The 27928-nt window shown below is 39.5% G+C and overlaps 1 protein-coding gene and 1 long non-coding RNA gene across 3 annotated transcripts; one reads left to right on the forward strand and one right to left on the reverse strand.

Annotated features, from left to right (window-relative positions):
• The first annotated feature begins 217 nt into the window (after positions 1–217).
• On the forward strand, positions 218–6946 carry LOC128810042 (uncharacterized). Its single transcript, XR_008437913.1, has 3 exons — positions 218–396; positions 5278–5381; positions 6718–6946. It is a non-coding gene; the product is annotated as an uncharacterized LOC128810042 (long non-coding RNA).
• Positions 439–27851, reverse strand: HACD2 (3-hydroxyacyl-CoA dehydratase 2). Of its 2 annotated transcripts, XR_008437912.1 has the most exons (8): positions 27721–27851; positions 21678–21795; positions 21376–21394; positions 18581–18669; positions 12597–12718; positions 11746–11924; positions 10884–11060; positions 439–570 (listed from the first exon to the last, which is right to left on the reverse strand). XR_008437912.1 is itself a non-coding variant. In XM_053982565.1 (7 exons), the coding sequence occupies exons 1-7, from the start codon at positions 27849–27851 to the stop codon at positions 10978–10980; spliced, it is 741 nt and encodes a 246-aa protein (XP_053838540.1). In that variant the 3' UTR covers positions 8597–10977. The 2 variants fall into 2 exon arrangements, 1 of the variants encoding a protein (XP_053838540.1); XM_053982565.1 differs by lacking the exon at positions 439–570 and having other exon boundaries at positions 8597–11060.
• Between the last annotated feature and the right edge of the window lie 77 nt (positions 27852–27928).

The following is a 27928-nucleotide window of genomic DNA, read 5'->3' on the forward strand; positions in this document are numbered from 1 at the left end:
CGCTTTGTGCTCCCCATTCAGCCGCGCGCCGGCCGCGCCGCCCCCGCCCGCCCCCATTGGCGCGGCCCCGCCGCCGCGCGCCGCCATTGGCCGCCGCCGCCGCCGCCCCGCCAATGCGCGCGCCCGGGGCGGGGCGCCTTAACCCCTTCGGCGCCGCCCGGCGACGCGTCCCGGAGCTCCCCGGGCGGCGCGGCACGGCGCAGGCGGGGCCGGCTCCCGGCGCTGCCTCCGGGCTCCCGAGTCGGGCCAGCTGCCGCCCGCTCGGCAGCATCAAGAGCATCAGTGCCCGAACTGGCGGACAGAGGAAAATCAAGCCCCAGAAAACCCTCTGACAAGAGCAGCACCTGTTACTGGACCCACCTCACCGCAGAAATTAAGGGTAAAAGACACACGCAGGTAGGTTTACCTTGTTTTTTCAACCATTTAAGCTAGAGCCCTCACCTTCACCCGACAGCGCTGTGACACCGTTTATAGCATATTCCCTAAACTGGGAGTGAGGCATGACGACACCACAGCAGTTCCCAGCAAGTTTCAATCTCCAGTCTCTTCCACAATGTCCTTTCACTCTTTCTGCAAATGCAAGTGAGCCAATTAATGATTTACAGTGTTTTGAAGGTAAGCATCATATGTACTAAGAATAATATTATTGCTTGATGTTCTGCATCATGTTTTATTAAAAACAAACTGTCAAATCAGATAACTGCTTGGCTTAAGTTGCTGAAACTGGTAATTGTCTAGATGTTTGATCAAACATTGAAAATCCCTGCTCACAAGCAGTCCTTAGCAGTAGTAGTGCTGAAGCTGTGGTTATCAAGGGACAGAGATAAGCAACGTTTGTAGAGAGGTAATATTGCTGGACACAGTTGGGGGAAAAAAGCCAAACCGGATAACCTTCCAAACAGAAGCCCTTCACGTGTCCTTTACACGTGCAAGGAACTCCACAAACTACAGCAATTTAGGCCTTTGTGCATTTCAGTGGTTTGTAAAACCATATGCTGAATTTTCAGATGCTCCACAGAGCATCTTTTACTTACCAGGAATTCACAGTTAAAAGATTTTCCCTGAAACAATACACACAACTATTAGAGTGGGGCTCACTTACATGGCACTTTCCTGACAGATGCTACATCCTGCAGCTGATCACAACTGAACTTACAGTTTGCTTCCCACGAGGAGACATTTTTATATATAAATACCACTGCCCTTCAGATGGAATTTATCATTTCTTGTGATATTATACAACACTGTCACTATCCATACACTACTTTTGTTCTACTTGAGTAGAACGACACTCAAGAATTGTGTGGTTGGTTACTCTGGCTGAACAGTGCCTGAACCCAAGGGATAAAGACAGTGAAACAATTCTTCAGTGAGCTGTAAACTGGGACAGGTCTCTTTGTTTTGTACACAAAGTCCCGTTTTGGAGTTCTTCTCTCAAAGCCAGCAGTAAAAAATCTCACTTTTTCACACTAAAAGCAAGTAAAAGGAGAAAGGTGATCCACAAAATTGGTGACCCTAAAATTAAGTCTGCTTCACAGAAAATTACTATGAAGGCATGTATAAGAACCAAGCACATTCAACATCCACATCTTGTTACATTTTGTTCTAGATATCAACAAAGCAATGCTCAGATAACAGACCAAGTAATTTTAAGGTTTTAATGTTTCACCCCTAGGACTAAATGAAGTCTTACTTATCTTTTGCATCATGAAAGCCTCTGGAAGCCTGAATCCTAGGCAGAACTCCAGTCACAGTAAGCTACAGCCTCTTCTCCAGGAAGTTTATATACAGAGGTACCAGGGAAATGGTAGTTTCAATTCTAAACTATCGTTCATGTTTCTTTTCACAATGTCATTTTGTATCACATACAGTTTTGCTTTTCTGTAATGTCATAAGAACTGATGCTTAATCAGTTTGAGGGTGTTTCAAAAAAAAAAAAAAATAACCAAAAAAACCAGCCAGAGGGGAAAAGTTTGTAACTTTAGAAACAGGTAGATAAATATGAGGTTTGAGTTTAAAGAGGGGTAAAGAAGCATTTGGAAGAGATTGTGCAGAAAATCTGTAACTTGTTAAAACAACAAGGGTGTTAAGAAGCTGAAAAGTGTCTCAGAAGCTAAGAGTAGCACCAACTAAATGGGTACCTCACACAATGAGGACATATAGGGCTATGACAAAGACGATATAAGATTCCACATGGATAGTAAAAATCTTTAATGCCCACTTCCAGCTGATGATGTTACTGGACGACATAGAACAGTAGTACAACAAAGGCAACAAGCAGGATATTTTAATATTAAGGATAGAGACCATAATACAGACAGGTTATCTACAGCTGCCCTTCTAACATGCCGTTTCTTCAAGCCCCAGCTCTCGCTTTGAATTCAGGAACCTCATGACAAATGGCAGCAAGATACAATGTTTATCTCACCCAAAAAGTTATGCAGGAAAGCAAAACTGCATATCCTGGATGGCCGTGAAGTAATTTAAAAATGCCTAGCACTTACTACAAGAAAAATCAGGCAATCATACTTAGGATAGGAGATAGATAGGAGTTGCCTTTTCCTTCACAACTTAGGCCAGCCGTTTTCTGAAGGATGAGTGTAAAATTGAGGAGCTTCTATATCTCAGTCCCAACATGGCTATGTACAAATTATGATCTTAATCAATGTAAGTGTGCTTTGCATAGAAGTCCATATAAAATGAGAATATTTACTTACTTTGTTCAGAGATCAACAAATATCCCAATACTGTGTAGAAAAACAGAGAAAACTTCCTTTTCCTTATCCTGAAAGGCTAATGATGCACCCTCCAGTCTAGCCCAGCCTTCACAAATTCTACCTGCCCCATCATAAAAGCTTTTTTAAAATTTAATTTAATTTAATTTAATTTTATTTTATTTTATTTTATTTTTTGTGGGTGGGATATTTGGGCAAAAATTAATTCAGTACCTTCAATCATATCTTAATAAAATTTTGGATTAAAATCGAACCATGTCTCTTTTTGAAAAAGTATTTATCTGGTTAAAATAATACCTAAATGGAAGTAAACATGTGGAAGATTTAGAAACTGCTTGCACAAAATCACTCAAATGATTTCACCTCCTCAAGAACCTTCAGGAAGGCATGAGGGAGTCAGCAGAGAGCTACTGTGGCAGATCTAAACTTCTTCAACATACAAGTTCACATAAATTCTGGTTTCACATGCAGTCTCATAATTTCTATACAAACATTTCTTTATTATTATTACAACAGGTGCAGTAGACAAACATTAGCATTCTTTATTTCCATTATTTACTTTAAATGGGGAATACCAACTAGATAGTGACCTCAGAACATCTGTGTCACATTTCATTCTTCAAGGTCTTCATGCACTCCAAGATTCATGGAAGCATTAAATGCAGAACGTTAGACTATCCAAAGCAGCCCTCTGAAACCAAGAGATAATCACACAGTCCAGCTTGGAGCCATGAAATACTCAAACTGAACAAGCTGCTGTTACAAATTCTCTTGCTCCACACCACCCCTCTCACAATAATCTGATGATTCAAAAGGAATAGAACCAAAAGTGAGAAAATGGTGAAAACACAAAACCACAGTGACTTTAAAAATAAACAAAAATCCCAGCCCAAAACAATCTGACTCATTACTGACTTTGGGGGTTTTTTAGGGATACACAAGAAGCCTAGCAAGACAAGGTGCTTATTGAATCACATTTATCAGTTTTTTTCACAGCAGCACCCATATTTTAGCCCAAATGTAGAAATAAAATATCCTGCATGCCCATGCTGTTTAGTCCAAGCAAAGCTGGGCTACAGATCTCCAAGTGCACATGTGCGATACAGGAGGATTGCATCATGAAATTCACCACAATGCATGTAATTCATGTGGTCATTCCAGGGATTTGACATAATCCTGACATTAAGAAAGAAAAAAAAAACAGAAAAAAAAAAAAAAAAAACCAGCCAAGGATTCCAGTTTTTGACACAGAACGTGAACAGAGCAGCTCATTTGTTAACTGTAGCAGAGATTTACCTGCTCACCTTTGGATAGCAGCAAAGCAGTGAACAGGACTGAAATATCTGTACTGAGTGGACTCCTGGAGGCTGCACAAAGCTCAGAGCACAACAGTAGGAGTTTTACATCTTTCTGTAGGAGCTTCACACCTTTCTGTCAGCAGTTTATTTCTTCAAAATCTGGCATGCTGAGGCCTCATCTGCAGTTATGCATCAGCAGGAACCTGGAGCACAGCAGCCTATGAATGCTGACACCTGTCCCTTGTCTGAACACACCTGTAAGCCCAGAGCAGGTTTCCACACAAGTCTGGCTTGACAATACCTTTTGAAGAATAACTCAGAATTTTCAGACTGCAGAGTTTGCTTCTGCTAAAGGGCTGTAACAGTATCAAATGTCTTAGTAACTAGTTATTAAGTAACAGTATCCAGTCTTACTATGTAAACTAACCAGCAATGACTGATTTCAATTTTACATCCATTTTCTCACTGATGCAAGACAGCTTTTTCCACTGTTCCAGTTTGCTAACAAAGTGCTTGGCTTACTTAATTTAAATTGCACCAAAAAGCTGGGTAAGGAAACTCATTTGATACTCTCAAACCAGCAACTTTCCCAGCAGAGGTTTATACACAGGAATGGACTAAAACAAAACACCTAATTCAGTGCATCCAGTTCCTTATAGTCTTGTAATAAACACCTGGAGGAAAATAGAACAAACTTCATGTCATCAGCACACTAGACTAAACATTGCAGCATCTCCATTAAGTGCTGCTGTTCTGTCTTAATAAACAAACAAAAAATTCCTCCCAAAACCAAACACCACCACCCTCGCCCCAAAGAACAACAACTACTACTGGATTCCAAAGGGAACAGGAAGAAAGTTTCATGTTTTGTCAATGCCCAAATATTCTTTGGGAAACACAGTAGGAGAGCTCTGTAACCTCCAGTACCTCTCCTCTTCCATCCCATCATTTTGTTGATGGTCATTAAGTAGAGACCAGTACTCATTATCTTTTCTTATCCAGTAAATGAAGAGGATGTATTTTACCCAAAGAAACCTTTAAATGGCAAACTGATTTCATAAAAGCCATCTATTGCCAGGCTGATTAGAGGGTCCTCCACTTCCTATTTACTCTCCACAACTGATGGTTTTTGTGGGCATGCTATGTGCAGAAAACAACAAGGTACAGGTCTTTACATTGCCATCAACTTAAAACTGATATTAAAGATACCTGAAATGCCTGTATCCCTTTATATGTATTTTCAGATTACCTCTGCAGAGTGAGACTCATCCACTGTCCTGCCCAAGAGGCTGAATGTTATTACACAGGAGCTACGATTCTGCAAGTTCTGGTGTTCAAACTAGAAAATGTCAGTACTGAGGTTTTTCATGTACAGTTGCTGCAAGTGGTTACAGTTCACAGAAGACTGTGCAGACTGTCTGTAGCAGGAGTCAAAAACACAGGAAAAAATGCAGATCACTGTTCACAGTTCAGCTGAATAAGCCTCTGCAAAAACTTCCACCATAGAATTTCCCAATAATATCCTCATGTAGTACCAGGTAATGTAAAATTTCTATATCCAAACTGCACAGAATAAATTGAATCTAAAGAGAGGCAGCTGTGGCACATCAAAGAGAAAAACCAAACCTCTGACAACAATAATCTGTTATGTGTTTATGGCCTAACTTGTAAAGCCATAAAAAGGGCTTTAGGATCTTGCACATCTGTAAAGGAAAATATTATTCTGGAAATTAGTGATCAAGATTATTAAGAGTTACGAATTTTTAATCCACATTTGCAATTGCAACTACTTCAAAGGCAGCCTTCAGAAACCACCTAAGAAGCTTTATTAATTATCTTACTACTGTAAGTCTTCTGACAAGTATGGAAGAGCGTTTGTTTAGGAGACAGGAAGCAGAATTTAAAAGCTACTTGATACTGAATGGAAGTTCCAGGCAGTTGGGTGGCTTGAATCAATCACCCCCAACTGTAGAAATGCTCAGTTCACATCACATGAAACTGAATCACACAGATATTCACACCGTTTTATTTTATATTCAGCAGCCCAGCACAGATCTCTCCTCTAGTCCTATATCAAGAACTGCCAATGCTTTAAGATGAGCCTTACACATTATTGTGACATTAACCTGCTGACAACCACAGAATCCTTATGCTTTTCAGACTTTTTACTGTTACCCTAGGGAACTACAATTGTTTCCACACACAGTTTTCAAAATGCAGAGAGGAAACACAAATAGCCAGTGATCATTCCTGTAAGGCACAAACAGAGCTCAGCACCTCTCCACAGCACCGCATTTCTGAGTTTTTAATTACACAGCAGTGCTAAGTCACAGCCATCATGCGTAGGACATGTGCTGATGCTGGCCATGACAACACCATTTTATCCCATCTCAGTCAACAAAAAATCACTGTACTTGTGCAATCTTATGACAAGCACATGCCTAGAATAATAGCACTCACTCTGCAGCTACCACTCAGTTCCTATTAGAGGATTATAACTTGTTATTTATGAGCATTAATGTCATCTAGACACAGTTTTTAAAGCTCTCTCAGGAAGTGTTAAAAATGCTAAAAACGTTGCCGTGGTAGCAGACATATTATATTTAGTAAATGAACTCTGAAGTATTCTGTTGCATTAGTTAAGCATTCCACTATATTTATAATATTCAATTTTGTTTTTGAAGGAAACCATCAGCATCCAGAGTACAGATAATAGCAGGAGAACAAAGAGCTCACACTCAATTGAGGATCCTTCAGGAAGTTGAGTGTTGACATAGCCAGTTAAGGTGTTGTTATGAGCACTTCTTTTGAATGTGAAAAGCAGAGCATTAGTAACAGTACAAAATTTCTTATTTCTTTTGTCTGAGCTCCAGAGTTACATATGCTAAAAGAACTTCTAAATTCAAAGATATTGTATACAAATGAATAAAATTGTATACAAATGAATAAAAATACAACTCTAACTCACATTTGTAAAGTATCTGCTTTTGTTTCTTAAACAGTAACAATACAACATATTTTGTTCAGAATTATTTTATTTGGATTATAGCAATTAGTATCACTGTTCAGTAGGCCAAATCCAGGCAGAGCACAGAATCAACTGCACAAGGCAACAACACGGACTAGTATTTTAGCATACAAACCATTTCACTGCATTATCAAGTTGAAATATCTTTCAACCATGCATAAAAAATCTATGCTTAAGTCTTTCAGAGCTCCAGGTAATACCAGATTCCTAAATATACAAAAAATACATTTAACTTATAATAATCTTAGTGAATCAGACTTATAAAATTACAATTTTATTCTTCACAACATAGAAAAAAATACAAAAATGACTGTATATAGTTTTCACCCAAGTTTCACTGACATATACATCAAAATATATGATTTGATGTATACTCATGAAAATTTTAAGCTGAAAGATAAGTTTTAAAATGACACTGCAGATTGGTCCACACAAATGCCAACCTTCATAATGAAAAGAAAAAAACCCTCTGATAAAAACATCACATTGTGAAAAAAATACAATTTACCTGCACTGTAACCTGCATTCTTACTGTAATTTACAAATATGAATGTTTCTACAATTCCAGTTGTAAACTACCCACTGGTGAAAACCTTGGTCTTTTGGAGGCTAGTGACTAACTCAGAGCTGGCATGGTAGAACAAAAAGTGCTGTCAACTGAACCAGTGCACACAACAGAGAGCACCAAAGCAGGGGGAGCCTGCTGGTTTGGAAAGGCTGATGGAGAACATGCAAGACAAGTAAACAGTCTGTGGGGAAAATAAACCCCTCTGCATTTGTGACACAGTACCAATCAAAGCTTCTATTACAGAGTTCACAGAAACCACTTGACAATTTCAGTGACAGATGAGGGGAAACCTCTTTTATGAGAAGAAACCTCACGTGTGTCAGCAAAATCAGTATTAGGAAACAACCCAAACAGTTTTAGGGCATCACACTATGGTTCTCTCTCAAGATCACCTTCCAGTGATTTCCATGGAAGATAAACTTGAGAAAGCACTGCAACATGAAGCACTGAATTTCTGTACATAGTAACTGTATGTTCAGACTTCAGAATATAATTTATAAATCAGCTTTGCTGGTAAGAATTCTTACTGTAAAAGCAGCTTCTTTTTCTTTTGAAAGGAAAAGTAACTCCATTTTCTTTTAAAATGCCATAGTTTATTTGCATTTTTGTCAGAAATTGATACTTTCAATTAAAGTAAATATTCCATATTGAAGCCTATTCAGCAAAGGTGTTGGTTGTAGAAGCTTTCTCCCTCCTGGCAGCTTGCTCTGCTTTTCCATGGTGCCAGTGCTATCTGTTGTAGATCTGTACTGTATCTTTCTCATCAACAGAGCCAGGAGTTTGTTTCACGCAGGAGTATTACTCAGCCATTTTTTATCTCCGAATTGGACCAACAAATTTGAAACCAAATCTTTTACTTGGGCACAGAAATCAAATTAAGAAAAGTTCAGGAGCTGAGCATTGACAATATCCAGTAACATAAGTACATCAGGAAATCAGATCTTTTAGATGACATCCTTCAGAAATATTGACATTAACTTCTTTAATAGCAAATACAACAAAAGGACATGTTTTGTTCAGAGGTGGAAGCTCACACGTTCAAACAATGAGTTCAGAATAATGTAACATTTCTCAGATCACTACAACAAAGCACATAACCTAATACAGAAAGGACTGTATTGTTGCATCTTTGAATCCAAAACCATTTTGAGGTTGTATATGGCCATAGTAATAGAATCACAGAATTGTTTGGGTTAATTGTTTGGGTTTGACTCTAAGATAGAGTCCAACCATTATCCTAACACTGCAAAATCCCAGTAAACCATGTCCTTAAGCACCACATCTTCAGGTCTTTTAAATACCTTCAAGGATGGTGACTCTATCACTTCCCTGGGCAGCTTGTTCCAAAGCTTGACAATCCCTTCCACAAAGAAATTTTTCCTAATATCCCATCAAGACCTTCCTTGCCACAACAAGAGGCAGTATCCTCTAGTCCTATTGCTTGTAACCTGGGAGAAAAGACCAACACCCAACTTGCTACAACCTCCTGTGTTTTTTAATTCAGTCAATAATTGGCTCCAAAATGTTGAAAATAGAAGCAAAGAATATTATTGTCCCTTACCCTTTCTCTGCTTATAATAATCCTGTTTGTGTTGAACAGGAAAGGCTCTATATAGTGAGAGTTAGGAAAATTCGGTCCTTTTCATGAAGCCAAAGAAAATTACTGAAAATTCCAAGTTGCATTTTTTTTAATATCACTCTGAGAAGTATAAATCTGAATAACTGTAAATCCAGTGCTTCCCAACTGCTAGAACAGAGAGCCTGTGTCCTCAGTACTTCCCAGCTGTGTTTAGGAAGAGCTGGGATGTGTCAAACATAACTGGGCCATGTCCAGGGGAGGTGCTGGCAGGCACAGCACAAGGCAGCATGGGAGTGGTCACACCTCATCTGTGCACTAAATCAGGTAACAAGAGATGCCAGAGAAGCCCACATGGTCTTGTCTAGTGACTCTGACTGGATGCAGACAGGACTATTTGGCCATCAATTCCTAACAGAGCAAAGCCATAACCTACATTTCCTTTTGTCTTTGCTTGGATATCCATTCATTTCCCTTCTGTTCCTTTCATTCCTGTCACTCCAGTCAGAAGTTTCTTCTAGACTTGGGGCACAGCTCACACAGCACTAGTGCTTTCTATCTCACCACAAGGCTCTCTCAGCTCTTTCATTTTCCTTTTACCTTCCCAAGGAAAGGTTAAGCCTGAGAACCCAGAGAAAAGCACCTAGGAGAATATAACTTCTTGTGGTCTTCCACTCTTTCCAAAGAACAGATGAGGGTGACTTGTCCAGTCTGCAAAGCAGCATGTAACATGTGAGAATCTGCTCTGCAAGGAGCAGATTATGACTTTGCAACACTTCAGACGTTGAGTGCCTGGAACTGCCTGCTTGGATGTGCCAGGGTGATGACCTCAGTCACTTGAGAAAAGTCAGGCTAAGGAACAAGGCCCCCAAACACAGTAGACCAAGTAGTCCTCAGCACTGAAAGATGAGTATCACAGACAATGACTAGAGATGATAATTTATAGTAAAAAAGGGAGAACTGCTCCTATTTCTGGGTGAACTATCTCCTTATATTGTTTAGATTCATTACTGATACCACTAAAGTATTACAGTTAGTATTAATTTTTTTTAATATGTAAAAAAGTATTCAGGGATGCAGTACTTTGCAGTTTTGATGTTTCAGATAAGAATTACAGCCTCTGAATTAATATTAGCGTTTGAGTGATCAGCTTAAACAAGATCTTCGGAGAGCACACTCTGGTCAGACACTGTACTGTTTAAATTCCTAAAAAAACACATTCCCCTCATTTTCCGTAATTGGTTTCTTATTCTTGTTTCCATCACCTTTTAAATACACAACCTACCTTTCTAAATTCAAATACTTTGCCCAGATTACATTCTCCACTGAAGTCTCTGACATTATCCTGAAGTATTCCAGAGCATACTGTTTGCTTTCACAGCAATACATACAGTTTCTGGCATGCAGTCAAGCACTTTAAAAAAGAGGTATCAGTAATATAATCCCATTTCAGGCATTTAGTGGGTACAACTTCATCACTCATACTGCAACCTTCAGGCATTTAGTAATAAATGAAAACCATTTAGCACATCATTTAAGGAAAAGGTTAACTGCCAAGCCATATAAAGTTTAAGTTTTCTGAAGCACTGCAAGCTGAAAATTATTTCAATGTTTGACATCCTGGAATTTCACTGAAATCAGATTTTTAGTTATTCTTGCTAAATTATTGGTCTTTTACCTCTGACTTATCTTGGTATACTCTTTACAAATGTGCTGGGTATTGAAAAACTGCAGCATTTTGATGTTTGAAAAGTTCTGAAAAAGAGTTGGAATTACTCCGACTTCTTATGCTCTTCAGTGTGGGAGAGTACCTTTCGCCTCTGATGCAGCATGTGGAAATAGAGCTGAGGGAAGACTGAGGAGAAAACAGACTCAAGTCAATAAAGTGTGAAGGGGGGCCTGCAAGATGCACAGTCACATGGTCAAAGTCCCCCAATCTCTATTAGAGGATGTGCTTATCCACTTTTGCTTAAGTTATCCATTGCCTTTTACATTCTAAAGAGATGAACTGATATTGTTCTTAGGCTTCAGGTACTATTAATTTTTCTGCTAGAGCAATCACATTTTTAATTAAATGCAAAATGCCTTATTTAACTCTAAATATGGAAGCAGATGACAAAAGTTGCCATAACTGCATGCACACAATACAGAGAAAACAGACTGCAGGGCAGAAAAAGCCCTTCAAGAGAAATTTCCAGATTTGTTTGATTTTTTTTTTTTTTTTAATTCTAGTGTCACTTTTTCAGACTCTAAGGCATTTTATACACATCGGTGCCTTTTTCATCTCTCTCTATCCAGAGCTTTTTCTCTTTTTATTTCTAAAACTATGGTACACAGTATGTTTGCAAAACAACAAAGGAGGGGGTGGAAAACATACATATACAAACAGGAAAAGCTGAAATTTCCATGAGAAACCTTTGTGAACCATGCAAAAATTAAACAAGACTAGATTGGTTACTTCTATGTTTGTTAATCCCACAATTGTTTGCTTTTCCAGGTACAGCTGTTAATACTAAGAAACCTAACAAACTCATACTTACTTGGAATGTAAGAGATCATGACCAGGATCAGGAATGTATAGTAGTCAAATGAAAAATTGTACTTGTTAGGTAAACTAATGGAATACAAGCCAGACTGCCTGACGAAGGGTAATGCAGCATATATTGTGAGTAATTCACCTGAGACTCCCATTGGATACAATACTATAAACAAAGTGTACCTGGAACAAAACACAGAAAGAATTAAAAGTTATGACAAACTCTGACAAAATATTTGTTAAATGATATTACATATATTCAAATTTTGAATTCTCTACTCAGTATTTATTTTCCTTAATCTTATTTGATTAGAACATGGCAATGTATGAACACTATTGCAAGGTAAGTACTCAAATCAGCAATCGTTTGGAAATATTTAAAGATTTTATCTGAGAATTTACAAATTATCTTTAAAACTATTCTCCACACATACACACTTTATTAATTTGAGTTCTGAACTCTTTGGTAGAAGTCATTTTACTACTTACAACAGGGCCAAATACAGTTGATATTAATCAATGAACTTAAATATTATTTCAAGGACAATCAGTGGATTCAAGAATTACTGCTAAATGTCAGTTTACTTACTGTCATCCCCTACTGTTAAATATCAGTTTCTGACAAACTATTATTTTGAAAATGGAACGGAGTTCAGACAAATGACTCTTTCAGCTTGCAATGCAATAGATTTTTGTAACACGAAAATCTGCTGGAAAGAAGCTAGGCAGTCATGTTCGCAAACGGGGCAATTACCTGAAGGCAGAATCTAATTTTTTGCACTGCAACTACTTTAAGAGATAAATATCCTTGTCAGATCAGTGCTTTAAGGCTGTAATTTTTATGATGCTACCGACCTGGCCCATTTGATGAGATAAGGGAGATGGTTTAACAAGCTAAACGTGTAAAAAGAGTAACGGATTATCTCGGTGATTGTCCAGGCCACTACAAACAAGAGGACGCTGTCTTCACTTTGTACCTGTGAGAATGGAAAAAAGGCTTTGTATGAGCTTTAGCATGACCAGTTACTCACCAGACCCAAGGAAACCTCTCAAAAATCCAACTACTGTGGGTTACTTTACTGCATCATTTTAGAGAACAGACTCCAAGAATGAGCTTAAAAGCAACATTAGTAACAACAGCAAAAAACCCTTCTTATCATGCTCTGTATTTTTCTAGTTGCTTAAGAATAGCTCTGCTTCATGACTGGGTAACTTTAGCTCTCATATTCTGTGCAAGGTAAACTGGTACAAGAAACCCCTGAAATTCTGAGTATAATTCTTAACTCTTCCCATTCCTATAGAGTACCAGCTTCTATTTCTGTCCTATAATTGTCTCCTAGTGCAGAAAGAATGGCCTAACACTTGATACTTGGTTTAGATTTAATATTCTGATACTAGTTCATGGTACTTCTGAGCAGAAGCACTGTTTTCCTTTCTCTGGTCAGAAACTAGGTCCTACTTTTGAGCAGCAGCAGAACAGCTAATACCAGATCTCAGGCTGGGAGAAGAACCATGCTCAGATTGTCTCACCTCAGGTAAGGTTGATGGACTTGATTCACTGTTCCTTGCTCCATTTTCTGCTTATTGTAACTAGCATGGTTCCTCTAATGTTACATTCAAGGCAATATCATGTTTCACTGCTTTATACCTCTTGGAGCTTTTATGTCACTCACACATGAGTGAAGCAGCTGTAACTCCTCCACAGTTTAACCCCGAGATCAGCTCAGCTGGTCTGAGCACGGTGCTCATAATGCCAGTGTTGTGGGTTTGATCCCTGGATGGGATCATTTAGGAGCTGGACTCAGTGATCCTTGTGGGTCCCTTTTAAGCTCAAAACATTCTGTAATAAACTGCCTTTATCTGTGATATTTATAAGGTCAATCCTCAAAAGCATGTACTTTAAAATGAAGAGTTATATTTATTAGATTATGGAGCATCATTATGAGGTTCAAGTTCCTGAAGGATCTCAAGTATATGTGGAGTCACATACCCACAGGACAAACTCTTGAGGGAGCAGGCATGATTTTAATTCAGCCTTCTCCCTCCCTCCCCTCTTCAACAGAATTCCCAGCTGTATGAGCACCTTGAGCCCAAATTCAAGGTGGATAGTGGGAACAAAAAGACCTCAACCACAGGGTTGAGCCCACATTTTCTCTTTTCCTCCAACTCTTGAATAAAGGGAAAAGGAGGTCAGAGATGTGGGTGGTGCACTCTATTCATCTTGGACAAAGTACAAACCAACAGGAAAAAAAGATCAAGTATATATATATATATATATATATATATATATATATATATATATATATGTGGACAGTCAGAAACTTCTTAATAGGAGGGGAATGACCATATACTTTTGGGTAAAAAAAAGAGAATTTTTTTCCCAAGGGAATTACCCAGAAAAAGCTTTGTTACAGACTGCAAAATCCAGAAAAAATTATACACAAATTTTGAGCTATCCTGGAATGCAGAGCTGCTGTTAATCTGTATTGTGCTGTAAATCTTATGTTCTGCAGCATGTAACATTTCAGGTCACTTTCACTGTATTTTGCAGCAAAAGCACCTTAGTCTTTTTTTCCACATTCTGATAATTTTTTTAATATATTAATCTCCCTTACATCATCATAAAAGAGCAAAATCCAAAAATTACTTGAAGATTTTCAGAGAAGAGACCAAATCTATTTTTACACATTGCTGCAGGATCCTAATCCTGTTTGAGGTCTGCTTTATAAGGAAGACTTAGTTCTCAACACAGAAAAGTGAACAACACTTCCCAGATGCTGCTGCTCCAAAGGAGGAATGTGCTTGACAAGCACTCCAGAGCTGCATCTTCTGGCCACATCGGGAGTAGCAGCTTAGTGATGAGTTCACCTAAACCTGTGAGTCCCAGGCTTCAACCGGTGCTCTAAATCCCACTTCTTTCCCTAGCTATGGAAATGGGTAAAGTCAAAACCCAAAAGTTTGCACCTTGAAGCAGCATCCAAGGATATGAGCAAGGACAAGAAACTGGGACGCTAACAGTGAATCATACACATGGAAGTAGAAAATTACAGCAGGTACAGTCCAGTTCTATCACATGACATCTCTAACACTGCCTTCAAGGTCTGGTCTCCCCCCTCTCCTTTGTATTAGAAGTTATTAAAACAGTTCACACCATTATGAAACACACAACCCTGTTAGGTCACTTAAAAGAATCACTGATTGTGCCTTCATAACTTGTGCCCCTATCTAAGGAAAAATAATTTATTGAGTCTTACTCTTTTAGCCACTGCTAATGCTGCATCATTCCTCCTCCAGGCTGAAGATAGGGCAAATACACAGCAGACCTTTAATAAACCACTAATTCAATTCTTCTTCCACTACTTTTTTCATGCCAGTCTTTCCAGGAAGTCTTAGACACAAGTCAAAACTTTATTTACACCTTATTTATTCAACTCTCTTAATAGCGGTCAATTAAACAACAGGCATAATTTTTTGTCATGCGTTTCAAGCCAACATATCATCAAGGAGGTTATATATATATATATGAATATATTTCTGAATGTATTTCAGCTTTTCTTAAATACTGTGAATAGCAGACAACGTTGGCTAAAATATAAAAGAAACCACTATCTTTTAAGATGCAAAGATGGGAGTTGACAAAATAAAGCCTGTGAGGTTTTTAATGTTCTCCTTAAGATTGGAAAGGGAAATTTCTCTACATTAAGAGTAACAGTTTGACAAATTTGCAGAAAATTTCAGCTAAACACATAATTAAGCAATCCAATGCAGAAGAGCAAAACCAGCAGTACTATGCAAGTGTAATGATGGAAAATATTGGAACAGCACGTCTCTCTCCAAAGAGCTGGTTCTCTGGTGCAGTAATTAAAAAATAAAACATAAAATTCAGGGATAAAAAAAAAGGAAACATTACAGTAGGCACAAAGGGCCTGACAGACTATTGTGTTGTATGGTATTGCTCTAATTTTACATGGATGTAAAGCAATGATGAGTCAGGTTTTTCAATTGTACTCAGCCATTCAGAGTTCTGACCCTTCCAGCATGGACTTTTTCCTACAACTTGGTCCTAAATATTGTAAGTTAAGATGTTCTTCTCTCTTTTAAGTAAGCATGCTTTACTACTGATTGAAGATATCAATTCCCAGCTGCAGAAACTAGAGTCCCAATTACAACTCTATGTGCTGTAAATGTTGTTTTCACAGCAACTCTTGCCTGTGTGCTCTAGAAAGTTCCTCTAAATATATATTACACTTATTTGCAATTCATCTGTAACTGAGCCCAATGGGATAAGCAATAACTGCCTGCTGACACCATTTTTTAATTACCCATCAAAACTGGGTGCAGAATTATCTATCAGAATGGAACTCCATGAAGGCCTGCCATGATGTCACCAGAAGATCTCATTGCTCACACAAATTTAAGAAGACATCTTTTGAGCTGAAGGGCACTTTCTGTTCTATGCCTACATCCTCCCAGCCCTTCACACAAAGCTGCTCATTCCCCTCCTTTGCAAGGGAAATAGTAAAATTCACTGAACTGGTTCCTTTCTGTTGTAATGGCCAGCAGTGATGACATGCCAGGCCCTCCTCCACAACACCAACAACTGCTCCTACAGGACAGGTGAGGAGAATCTCAGTGTGCAGTGCTTTAACATTTGCCATGCTTTAACACTTATTGTGAATAACTTCATATGGAGTTTAACAACACATCAGCACTGAAGTCCACAAAAAGCACAAACGTGTTAGTGGCAAGAAGCATGCTTCTAATCACATCACATTTCTAGAAGTGTATCCTGACAGAAGAAGGGATGCAATATAATTTCCTCTTTTAGCTGTATTATATACAAAAACAGTCTGGGAAAGCAAGATACTGAACAAGTCTCACTCAAAAAGTTAAAGAGGAAAACGGCATTTTATTTTACAAGAACCTCATCATGCAACTGCATCGCTTACAAGTTCCATAAAGCTGTGTGACAATTTAATCCTGGCCTTCACCATGGAGCTCAATTGTGCAGACATCCCTTTAGAGAAAGTAGAACACTTGTGACACTTGCAATACGTCTCCCCAGGTGACCCTGCAGGATCCCTGGTTGGGGCAAGGGGAGGGGTCAGAATACAGCCTCTTATTTGATTTATTTGCTCTAAGTCACAGGTCAGAAACTCATCACAGGGTTCCTCATCCAAGCCATTCGTATACCCACTTTCTAAGACACTAAAAAAGTAACACATAATACAGTCTCTTGCAAGATTTTAACCAGAAGAACACACAAGTGTGGGGAAAAAAATCTGCATGGAATATTGTTGGAAAAAATCCTTGTTAAAAGTCAAATAGCAAATATTTGGCTATACTCATTGTTCCCATTTTGTCGGTTTTCTCTGGTGAGAATGTGGGCATAAGCTTCAAAAAAACCTAACCCACAATCATATTACAAGTTTTTCTTTGATGTCTAACAGACAACACATGAAATAATTCTAATCCTTCCACTCTAACCTTTAATATTTGGGTTACTTCAAAACCAGGAGACAATTCATAAAAACACATTATCACTGTTTTTTATGAAGCACCAGATATCCCAATATCATATAGATAACAAGCACAACTCCAAGAGTATTTATTTTAAAGCATTTTATACATATATATATAAAATCTAACATCTTGAGATTATGGCTTTTTTTTTTTTTTGTTCAAAACCTAGTACTTTTTTCTGGTGAATTAACAGAGACCAGAGTACATTAATTTGCACCAACACGGAAGTCCATTAGAAAATAGGTTTTATGTTTATTGAGAAAAATAACATTCCTCCACTTTAAGTACCATGAAACTAAAGCTTCACATGAACAAGCATCACAATACCAGAAAGAATTGTTAATTGCTAGGAACTACAGTGACTTATGTTACTCTACATGTGCATGGATGCTCTCTGATAGCAGGTTTGGAGGAAGGAAGAGAAAGCAGCTTCCCTCAAGACTTTGTAATAAGACAAGTTTCTTAAGACATTCTCCATGTCAAGTCACAAATAATCTTATGCATAAAATGACTGTCACTTATTTCAGGCACCCATGCTGACACTGGTATTGAGACTAATTCTTTTCTTTAATGAGAAGAAAGCCAGTAAGATTGGTTGGCTAAAGTTACAGCAGAGATGCAGCATATCTGGGCTACTACAAGGATTCAGATGACACGAGTCAATCACCTGTACCAATTAAAGCATGTCTAGATTTTAAAACAGCTGTCAAGAATAATCTTCAAAAAACACGGCTTCCAAAAGAGATCTGCATCAAGTACAGCACTATTTGGTGTGGTGAGCAGTGAGAAAAAACATTCAGCCCCCCAAAATTACCTATGTTTGAATATAAGAAAATTGAATGAAGGACAGAGGAAAGATTATCCTGGAGAGGGACAATGGAGAGCACAGAGGCAGTGCTGTGCACAAACAATTGAGGGGGAGTTTCAGATGCCACAGGAAGTCAATTGCATATGCAGGAGGGCAACAAGATTTTGCTTTTAATTATGGCACTAGTGAAATGAACACTAGAAGGCTATACCAAATTCTGTGTTCTGTATTACACACTGGAAGCTGTTTAACTGTCAGTAAGGACTGCAGAATCTGTCCAGGAGGTAGATGTCTTACAGGGACAGAATCAAACCTTGCTCCATTTGACTGTCAACAAAAGATGACATCAGATCTATTTTTATTTCTTTTGATCTACAGAAATTCATATGAACTACATGTTGGGATACAAACAGAAGACATTTTAAGGACAATAAGACAGCAATAATGTCTTATTATTGCTTTTCAGCATGGATCAATAGTTTTTCTATCAGTTTGTAGACTGACTTACCTCTTTTACACTATGTGTTACTGCCCACGTCAGGAAAACCCTTGACATTACTTGGAAAGCAGTCAGAACAACAGAAGAGGGAACAATGCCTGGAAGATATTTTGCAATTAGTAAATATTCCTGACTACCAGGAGGTAGGGGTGGGGAAATAAAAGACAGCTAAACCAAAGTCCAGTTATTTGAAATTTCTGGAAGGAAAGCATTTTTTTTTTTTTTAATTTGAAAATATGAAGTCAGTCCTTCAGTGTGTTTATACTGCATAATGCAGTGCAATCCCCTGACAAGGCTTTCTGCATCAAAATGCAAACAAATGTAATTGATCTTGTTGCAATTACAGCACATTCCTCAATACACAGAACAGCTCAATCAGATAATTTCAATCAAACAGCTTCTGGGATACAATCTTTCAAATAAATCCTGTTTGATTAAAATATCCAAGATGCTCTTCATTACTGTGATTTAAAAAGTAAAGATAATAAATATGTTTTGCACTGTGTATCCCAAAAAAAAACCAGCCATCAAAAATTCTAAGTATTTTTCAGAAACACCAATCTAGCCCATATTTTGATAGAGAGAAAGTTTGTAGTATCTTCCTGGAAATGCAACTCAGAAAAAAATCCAAACCAGCCAACCAGCCAAAAAAACTAACCCCACAATAAACAAACCCCAGGGAACAGCTGATGCACTGGCAGGTACAGAAACAACTTGAAGATTTTCTCAAGGAGGCAGATATCACTGGTTCTTCCAGCAAGTTCTGAGGTGCCAACTGACCTGTCAGTAAAAGGACCCTACGCAGCCAGGTCTGCCAGAACAGGAATAGTTTTAGACTGCAAGATTACATACAATTTCTAAACTTTGCAGCCCAAAGTTTTATTTTCCTCAAACATCTAAATGATAAAGAGCAGGTGTAGCTCCTAAGATACAGTGAAAAGTGCTGGTAAAGCTAATGCAAACCACAAGCAACACAACAGCCTCTGAAAGATGTAGAGGCCAAAGAGAAAAATTAAATGGGAAGAAAGAGTAAGAAAAGTCAAAAGCAAGTTTCACTTGAATTATTTTGAATGATATGTTTTGGCTTCCTTGAGAGGAAAAAGGAAAATCCTACAGACATAATTCTCTTCAGTTTTATCACATTGTCTTGGTCTCTGGGCTACATGTTATCTCCTTTCCAGGTAGAGCTCTGCATTTTTAAAAACTTTACCATATGTCAAAAGTCCTGTTCTCCACCATGCTTCACAGAGACACTCCCCTATCAGTCTTTGTATTTTGAAGGACTTGCCTCACAGATGCTAACATTACAGATTCTACTGAAAAGATGTGGAGAGAAAAGTTATGCTGATACACACAGCCATCTGTCACACAAAAGCTCTTCTATTGACAGAGAATTACAGCTCTAGTTAGAGCAATTAGTTCAGCAGGGGCAAAGGAATCTGCAAATTTCCTGTTTCTCCTTGCATAGAAACTTTTGCTACAGTCAGTAGGACTGCAGCAGACAGCAGCAGTGCATCCAGCTGTGCAAAACCCCCACTTTATTTAGCTGACAAACACTTCCATTAACAGAAAAAAATCTAGTCCACAGCCAGTTATAAGAAAACCAAAACCAATCTTTTGCAAAAGAGCTTTGTTAGGGAAAGCAAAAAGGCAGAATAAAAACAGCATAAAACGTTGCCACTTTCCCCTAATGGCTCTCTCTAATATTAAATTGTGCTACTAAGGATAACATGGGCTAAATGGATCCACACCTCAAATCAACTTAGCCAGAATGATTAGTTTTACACAGAGGAAGGCTGCATAATCATCTTATTTGCTGTTCTGCATCAGCCTGGAAGGTGGAACACAGGATCTCTCCTGCTACTCACTGATTTGATGGACATAGACATCCAAGTGTGAGGAACTGATAAACCAATTGCATTTTTTACATTCTTAAATTTAGTACCAGTAAACACTGGTGTCTGCACACCAGTTTAGGTTAAGAAAATAGCAGAGCATTATGGATTTAGGATGGTAAAACCAGCATTTTATCTGCAAGTGTTCCAAGATTTAACTTTGCCTTATTGCCACTTGCTATGTAAGACCTTAAAAATGACACATTTTTCTATTAATTTTTGACAAGTTTTTTTTTTAAAGTATGGTTTATTCTGGTAAAAAATAGTAATTGATATTTAGTAAAATTAAATAGCATTGAAAGGACTGCCTTGGCAGCACAGGCAAATAGATGATACACACAGTTTACTCGGAGAAGCCTTTACATTAATTTGAGGTGCATATGATCATTCATTTCCTGGGGTGATCTGTGCAGTTTACGAACAGCCTTCTTAAGACATTTTTCGAGCAGCTGGATGATTCAGGAGGGTCAGAACTACTTCATCAACGACAGAACCAGACTGCCCTCTGCCGACACATTCCTAGCACCGGTTCTCCCAACACCTCACTTGGTTATTAAAACATCCCACAGAACTCACTATCAACCTACAATCCAATAACCTCTCCATTATGTGGCTGTCTGGACAATGATGAAAAACAGCAAGTTTGTAGTTGCAGCTTTAGGAACCTCAACACCATCTTACTCTTTAAGAGGCTAGTGAACATTCAGATAGGAGCTGAAGCACTGTTTTACTGTTTTGTGACTTCTCAAATTAGGGAGTAAAAAAACTGGAATGTATTTCAAACAAAAAATAGTAATTTATGCAAGAATTAAATTCAGCAATTCACAGACTGTAATATTTTTCTTGGTAATATATTGCTAAAAGTTCAGTCTTCTATAAAAATAGTAAGCAGAAAATTTGCAGGCTTACCAAGTGCACAGTGCAGAATCTAGAACAAAAAGAAAAATTCAAATCATTAACATTTCAAATTAAGCAATTCAGACACACATTTAGTTCTGTTACAAGCGCTTAAGATTCAGTATTTGCATTTCAATGATTAAGATTAATATTTAGCTCTGCTGCCCAAGCTAAATAGCAGACAGTAAAACTCCCTCTTGCTAAAAAGAAAACTCAGCTTTTGTGTGAGCTGTTAAGTAGAATTAAAGTAAATGTAAGAAATACAACACATTCATGCAAGTATTAGTAAGGCCAGGGAATAGGACTACACCCACCTCAAGCAAAGCTCCAGTTTGGAAGAATTTCAGGGGCTTTTCTATTGAATAGTAAAGGCTGTGGTAGCTGCCTTTAGCCAGATATGCCCGAACTAGACCAACTGCAATAACGAGCCACCTGAAAGAGACAAAAAAGGAGACATTAAGCAAAACATAAATAAAAAGAAACCTTTAATCCCTCTTTCGATACTCAAGAAAGCAACAGGCAGAACTGTCCTGAAATACGCTGACTCTGCAACAATGGAAATGTTAAATACTTGCATCTTCTACAAATTCATCCAAGTTAAACATGATGCATTTTTAAAAAGTGTTTTTCAGCATCGACATGGTACCAATATCTCTAATGTCTCCATTTATTTTTAAGTGAGCTCTGTTTAATTAGTTGTGGAATGTATTCATGGCAGATTGGCATCACATTTTGTTTAGTTCAAGCAGAAAACCCCTGACAGCTAGTCAGAGACCTATTACCAACTTAGAGCAGTATGACATAAACAAGATTCAGAAGGCATTGATTTTAACATTTCAGTTCAAAGTAAACCCCTAGACATTATGAGAGGTCATCCAGCTTAGTTGGTAGCATATATTATATGAGAAATTGTTATAGATAAATAACTTCAACAAAACTGAGCCTGCTAAAGCCTTGAAGGCAGCATGGCCATTCCCATCCCAGTTTTCCTTTTTAACTAATAAATACATCTGAGCCTGTGTAAGTAGTGCCCATATAACTGCGACTGTATGTGGACAATATGACCTGTTAACCCTGCTGATATTTCCTTCAGGTAACTTAAACAAACCTAAAAAATTTTCATCCCAGATGATGAAGCTTTCACTAACTATCACAGCTGTCCAGAGCTGGTGCTTGCCCACAGCATGAGAAATTCTTCAATCAAGTCTATGCCAAGCCACAAACACAAGATGAGTGGTCAACCCTGGTCAAACACTTTCCATTTGAAAATAGCATCTATAGTTAACTTTAGTTTCCAATTGCTTTTGGCAAACACGGGGAGAAGGGGTTGCTTGGTCAAGAACAATCCTTAACAGGGTCTCCCAAACTTTTCACTGACAGTCTCATCCTGGCTGTCTTACACTCAACTACTCTGAATGCCACCCAATTTTACCTCTACCTCCTCCCTGGTGTAAATCACCAAGTGTCTCTGCTAATTCATCTCAATGTGTAGACATGTAGCAAGCCCACTGACTACGCAATAGTTTTCATCCTTTGGAAAAAAGGTGTGTAGCTGTGGTTTTGTAACAGGGATGATGAAGAAATTCCCTTTATTTACATCATATTATAATCTTACAAGTATCACATTAGCTTGGATATTGCAAAGTATGTGCACATACAAATGTAATAATTGTTTGGAACACACAGTGAAGTTCACATTTTTCAACAATAAGTAACTCTGGCATCCAAGTTTGTGTTTGTAACAAAATCTGCTAGCAGAATTGAAAGAAAGCTAATTAATTTCTGCCTTAACTTCTGGAAGACATGCACCAAAGAACAGCAGGGGTAGTGGGGAAGATAAATGGGAAAAAGAAACAAGACCTCCCTTTTTTCAGTGACAAGTTATTTCAGTTAAAGCCATCTTGTGAAACCAAAGGATAAACATTTGCCAAGTAATTGATGTTTACAAAGAATAAATCAGATTCATTTTGTCTTTGGACTTCAGTGTAGAATAAACCAGTAAGCACTACAGTATTAGTGATTCCCCCTTGTAACACCAACTGTTTCTTCTTTAGAATAGGAAATCAGAGCAGACTGACACTGTAATCTTATCTGTCAAGTTTCTCTGTTTTTCCTGATCTTCCATGTTTGTTGAGAAACTGCTGAATTGAGCAATTTCTCCAGTTGCACAATATGCCAATTCTTGGCTGTGCCTGCAAACCATTCTCACCTGAACAGAGACTGGTAAATCACAGCTTCCAGAGGAGCTCCAGCCTTTTGCTCAGCTCCACCCTCGTACCAGATCACAGACTCCAACAAGACTGTACTTTCTATTCCATTTACTATCCTTCAAAAAGCATTTGATACAGATCAGAGCATGAATCCATACAAAATTAAAAGCTGAACCTAGTTTGTGCTGAAGCTTCTAGTATCTCTGTCCTGCTTCTATGATTCTTAAATAGTTGTTCACCCTCTAGGACTAGACAAAATAGAACAGGAGAAGGTGAAACCAAGGAATATCAGCTGAAAATGGAACTTGGCAAGAAGTTTAGAAGGGCAGCAAAAGGCACCACTGTCTCATGAAAGCTCATTTCTCTGACCTACACACTGAACTCCACCTGATAGCCCAGCTGGAATTACACTTCATTAAATTACTGCTACCCTGTCTGTAAACTCCAAACTGGATGATGACCATTCTTTGATCAATCCAGAAAAAGAAAAATGAATACTGCACACACCGAGTTTTTTACTTTCATTTGGTCAGACTTGATAGACAAGCTTTGTGCTCAGGTCCTTAGGTTAACTCCCTTGACTCTCTCACAGGTCATAAAAAGGCATTTTCTTATGCAAAGTTTACTGCGGTTCTGTAACATTTATGCAAGAGAATACAGCAGAGCTATGCAGTGAGTGCACCTGAAAGGGAGAAGTGTACTTTGACTCTCAACAACCACTCACTGAAGACGTGGACAATGAAACTCATAACCCAGAACACTCTTTGAGCAACACTGATTAATACAAACCCTTGCAAATTCAAAAGCTATTACATTACCATCGACCTTGTTGAGTGAAATCCTTTTAAAATTCATTGTTTATACCACCAGCAGCTACTTATACCCAGAAGTACTAGTCAGTTACAGCACTTGACTAAAAATAAGAAACATAATCACATTTTAAATCTGTTTATCTAACATTTACACTCAGCTCTCACAGCATGCCCTCTCTCCCCACCCAGCACTATTCAGTGATTTTGGTCAAGCACAGTTTTTAGGAAAAGTAATTTCTATGCTGCATCTCTGCCTCCAGAAATGAGCTCCCCATGCCAGGTCAAACATGACTACACAGCTTCACACTGTGATGGGAAAAGAGTCTGCCTGAACACAAACGAAGCAAGATGTAGAGCTTTCTGCAGCTTAATGCTTGGAACCATGGGCAATAAAACCTGAGCAAGTACAGCTGAGAACCAACTGCAGTACTGGTTATCCCCTGTTGTACCATGGTTGTCCTGTTTCTAAGAAAAAAAAAACCCACTCAAAACATGAACCAAATAGTAAGTGTATGCAGCTCCAGTCAGAGATCCACAGGTGCACAAGCCTTTAGTACAGTTTTGCTCTTGTAAAAACCATTGTATGATTTTTTTATGTAGGAATCCATACACCACGTGCACTACAGCATAAAACTAGAAATAAGATATATTATTTTTGGAGTAAGTTGTGTTTTCTTTAGCTAAGCCAAGATAAATGCAAAGTAAATACAGTAGCTATGCTACTTGATCTATTTTAAATAAAGTTAATAGGTAAGACAACTATGGTTTTAGAACATTTACTTTAGTACCTATTTACAGCACAACAATGTTGTGTGCTTCAGTTTATAAGCCTTTTGTAAACCAAACCAAACAAACCACTTCCAAAAAACCCAATGTGCTGTTAGAGCATCACTTCATCACCTGGGCACCTTGAATTTTTTATTTTTTTCTTTTCACAATTCTCTTTCCAAGGCAGTGGAGTTGGAGAAACTAAGTCTGAGCACTCTGACTGACATGGGGCCAGTAAATAATCAGTGCCACCAGCTGTGTATCAATCTTTAGACCTTTTCATCTGAACAACTGAGCTTCTGTCAACCAACTCCAGAAAAACTACCTTTTTAAAAGGCTTCACGATAATAAGAAACAAACTGAGCTTTTTTCCATGCTCAACCTGGTACATTGTGGAATTTCAGCAGTGTCCGGGGGAAGCGCCAACTCCCCAGCCATTTGAAGAGGAATTATCAGTGAGAGGCCTCGGTGACCTACCCCAAAAGAGAAGTGAGAGACAACACAGAGATATGACCATGATCACAGAACTCATATGGTAACTCCCCAAATTGCACAAATTATCTAATCACAACCATGGCCAGAAAAAGCAGCTCATGTTAAAGAACCATAAATCATATCCCACCCAAGAGTGGAATTTTCTAAGAGGTTTGGTGTAAATCAAGAAAATGGGTAACACTGGGATCAAGATTTATATGACAACAGAAAGCTAAAGAGAGGTTTATGCTATTTATTTCTGAGTTTCCAGCGCTCAATTTTTTTTTTAATTTGTTCTTCTGAAGCAATAGAAATTTCCCATGCTCAGGAGCTTGCATGCCACAACAAAAAGTTCGTGACCACAAAGAAAACTTTCCATTTATACCACAGCTTCTCTCTCAGGTTTTTTATATCTTTTATAAACACAAGTGAATTGCATATGAGCAGCAAAATAAGCAGGGAAATGCTTTTATTTCTTAGAAGAGTTCAGAGGTGAACTTGTTAACATTGTGCAGGGACACCACAACACAACTGCAAAGCTCTCCTGACTGCCTGCAATGCGTTGTATTACTCATTTAATTATTTCTGAAACAACAGATTACTTAAATCAAACTGGTGGGTAATTATCCTTGCCCTCTGAGTGAAATACTCTGCAAATATCCTATGGAGCCATGAAGCAGCTCAGTAACATTTCATAGTAACACAACTGTTGGGTAATGGGTGTACCAAGCACCTCACAAGAACTGAGCTCTCCCAGCTCCCCTACCTCTGATCCACACAAGTGTAAATATCTTGTAAGCTGAAATAGCATCAGCTGCCATCAGCAAAGACAAGAATCTTCATGCCTTATTGAAGTGAGTTGTATCTATATTAATTCTACAATAACCTTCCCCCCCAAACATGACACTACTCTGTTTGCTCAACTCCTCACCTGCCATGGTTTATCTAGCAGAAAATATGCTCATTTGGGATCCATTTTAAAGGCTCTTTTCTTCTCCCACCCAAATATCCCCAATCTTTCAAAAGATGGTTTTATTTTTATCTGGATGCTAATGAGATACGACAGCCACAATTGATTAAAAAAAAAAATAATAAAAATGTCTCCTTTCTCTTGAGAATCCCCAGTTGTCACTATTTTTAGTTTTGCACCTAAGAACACACCCGAGCAAGCACCAATTGGCCCCAGTCTGCATTCTGCCACGCAGGGCAAGGGCAGAGCACCAAGCTGGTCCAGCACCTCACCTATCCCAAAAGCAGCTTCCAACCTCAAATTACAGAACAGCTAAAGGGTTTATAGAGAAATCTTCCAGGGCTCAAGATCTTTGCCTTGAACTACTGCTGTGGACAAATTCCCTGTATTTAGGGTCACCTCTCTAGTGAAATCTGCTGGAATCTACACCACAGACATGGTGATGCAAGTAACCTACAGCCACCTGGATGTGAGAACCGCTGCAGCGCAAATTAACGTGTCACTGCTAAAGCACGGCAGCTCCCAGCGAACGTGCACTCGTGCTGCTGTGCAGAGCCCGTTCTGGAAGGGGCACGGCAGACAGGCCGGGCAGTGCTGAGGGGTCACCCGGGCCAGGAGCTCCGAGGCCTGGCACAGGCTGGGCAGGAGCCGCCAGGGACAGGCTCGGGGGACCCCCGGGCACCCAGCCTGGATTGCGGCCACAGTGCACGGTGAGAGCCGGGACAGCGGGAAAGCAGCTGAGCATGGACGCGCAGGAACCCCTCTCCAGCATGAGGAGCAGCGAGCGAGGGCTCGGCCGAGCGCTTTAGCGTTATCCAAAGTGCGAGAGAGGCAGGGCCACCGACAGCACGGGGGGCACGGGGCACAGCCCCGCATCCGGACCCGGACCCGGGCGGTGCAGCCGCATGGGCTCGGGACAGACGAGAGCGCGGGCACGGCGGCGGGAGAGGCCGCTCGCTGCTCTCGGCCCGGCCCCGCTCCCTGCAACGCGGGGCAGCCGCCCGGCCCTGCCCTCGCTGCCCCGCCGGACCCACCCGCGGCCGCAGCCCGGCCGAGCGCAGCCCCGCGCCCCGGCGGCGGCCCCGGCCGGGGAGCCCCGCGAGCGGCCCCGCCCGGTCCTTACCCCGCCGTCATCACCACGTTGTAGATAACGAGGTAGCCCGTGGCCAGCGCGCCCGGGCCCTTCCTGCGCCGCGGCTGCTGTCCGCCGTAGCCGTTGTCCGCCCGGCTCCCGCCGCTCCCGGCCGCCGCCATCTCGCGGCTCCCGCGCCCCGCCCGCTGCCGGCGCTCGGCGGGCGCGGGGCGGGACTTCCCGCGGGCCGGGCGGGGAC

This window comes from Vidua macroura, chromosome 7 (genome assembly GCF_024509145.1).
Source record: "Vidua macroura isolate BioBank_ID:100142 chromosome 7, ASM2450914v1, whole genome shotgun sequence".
In the NCBI taxonomy this organism is placed as follows: Eukaryota; Metazoa; Chordata; class Aves; order Passeriformes; family Viduidae; genus Vidua; species Vidua macroura.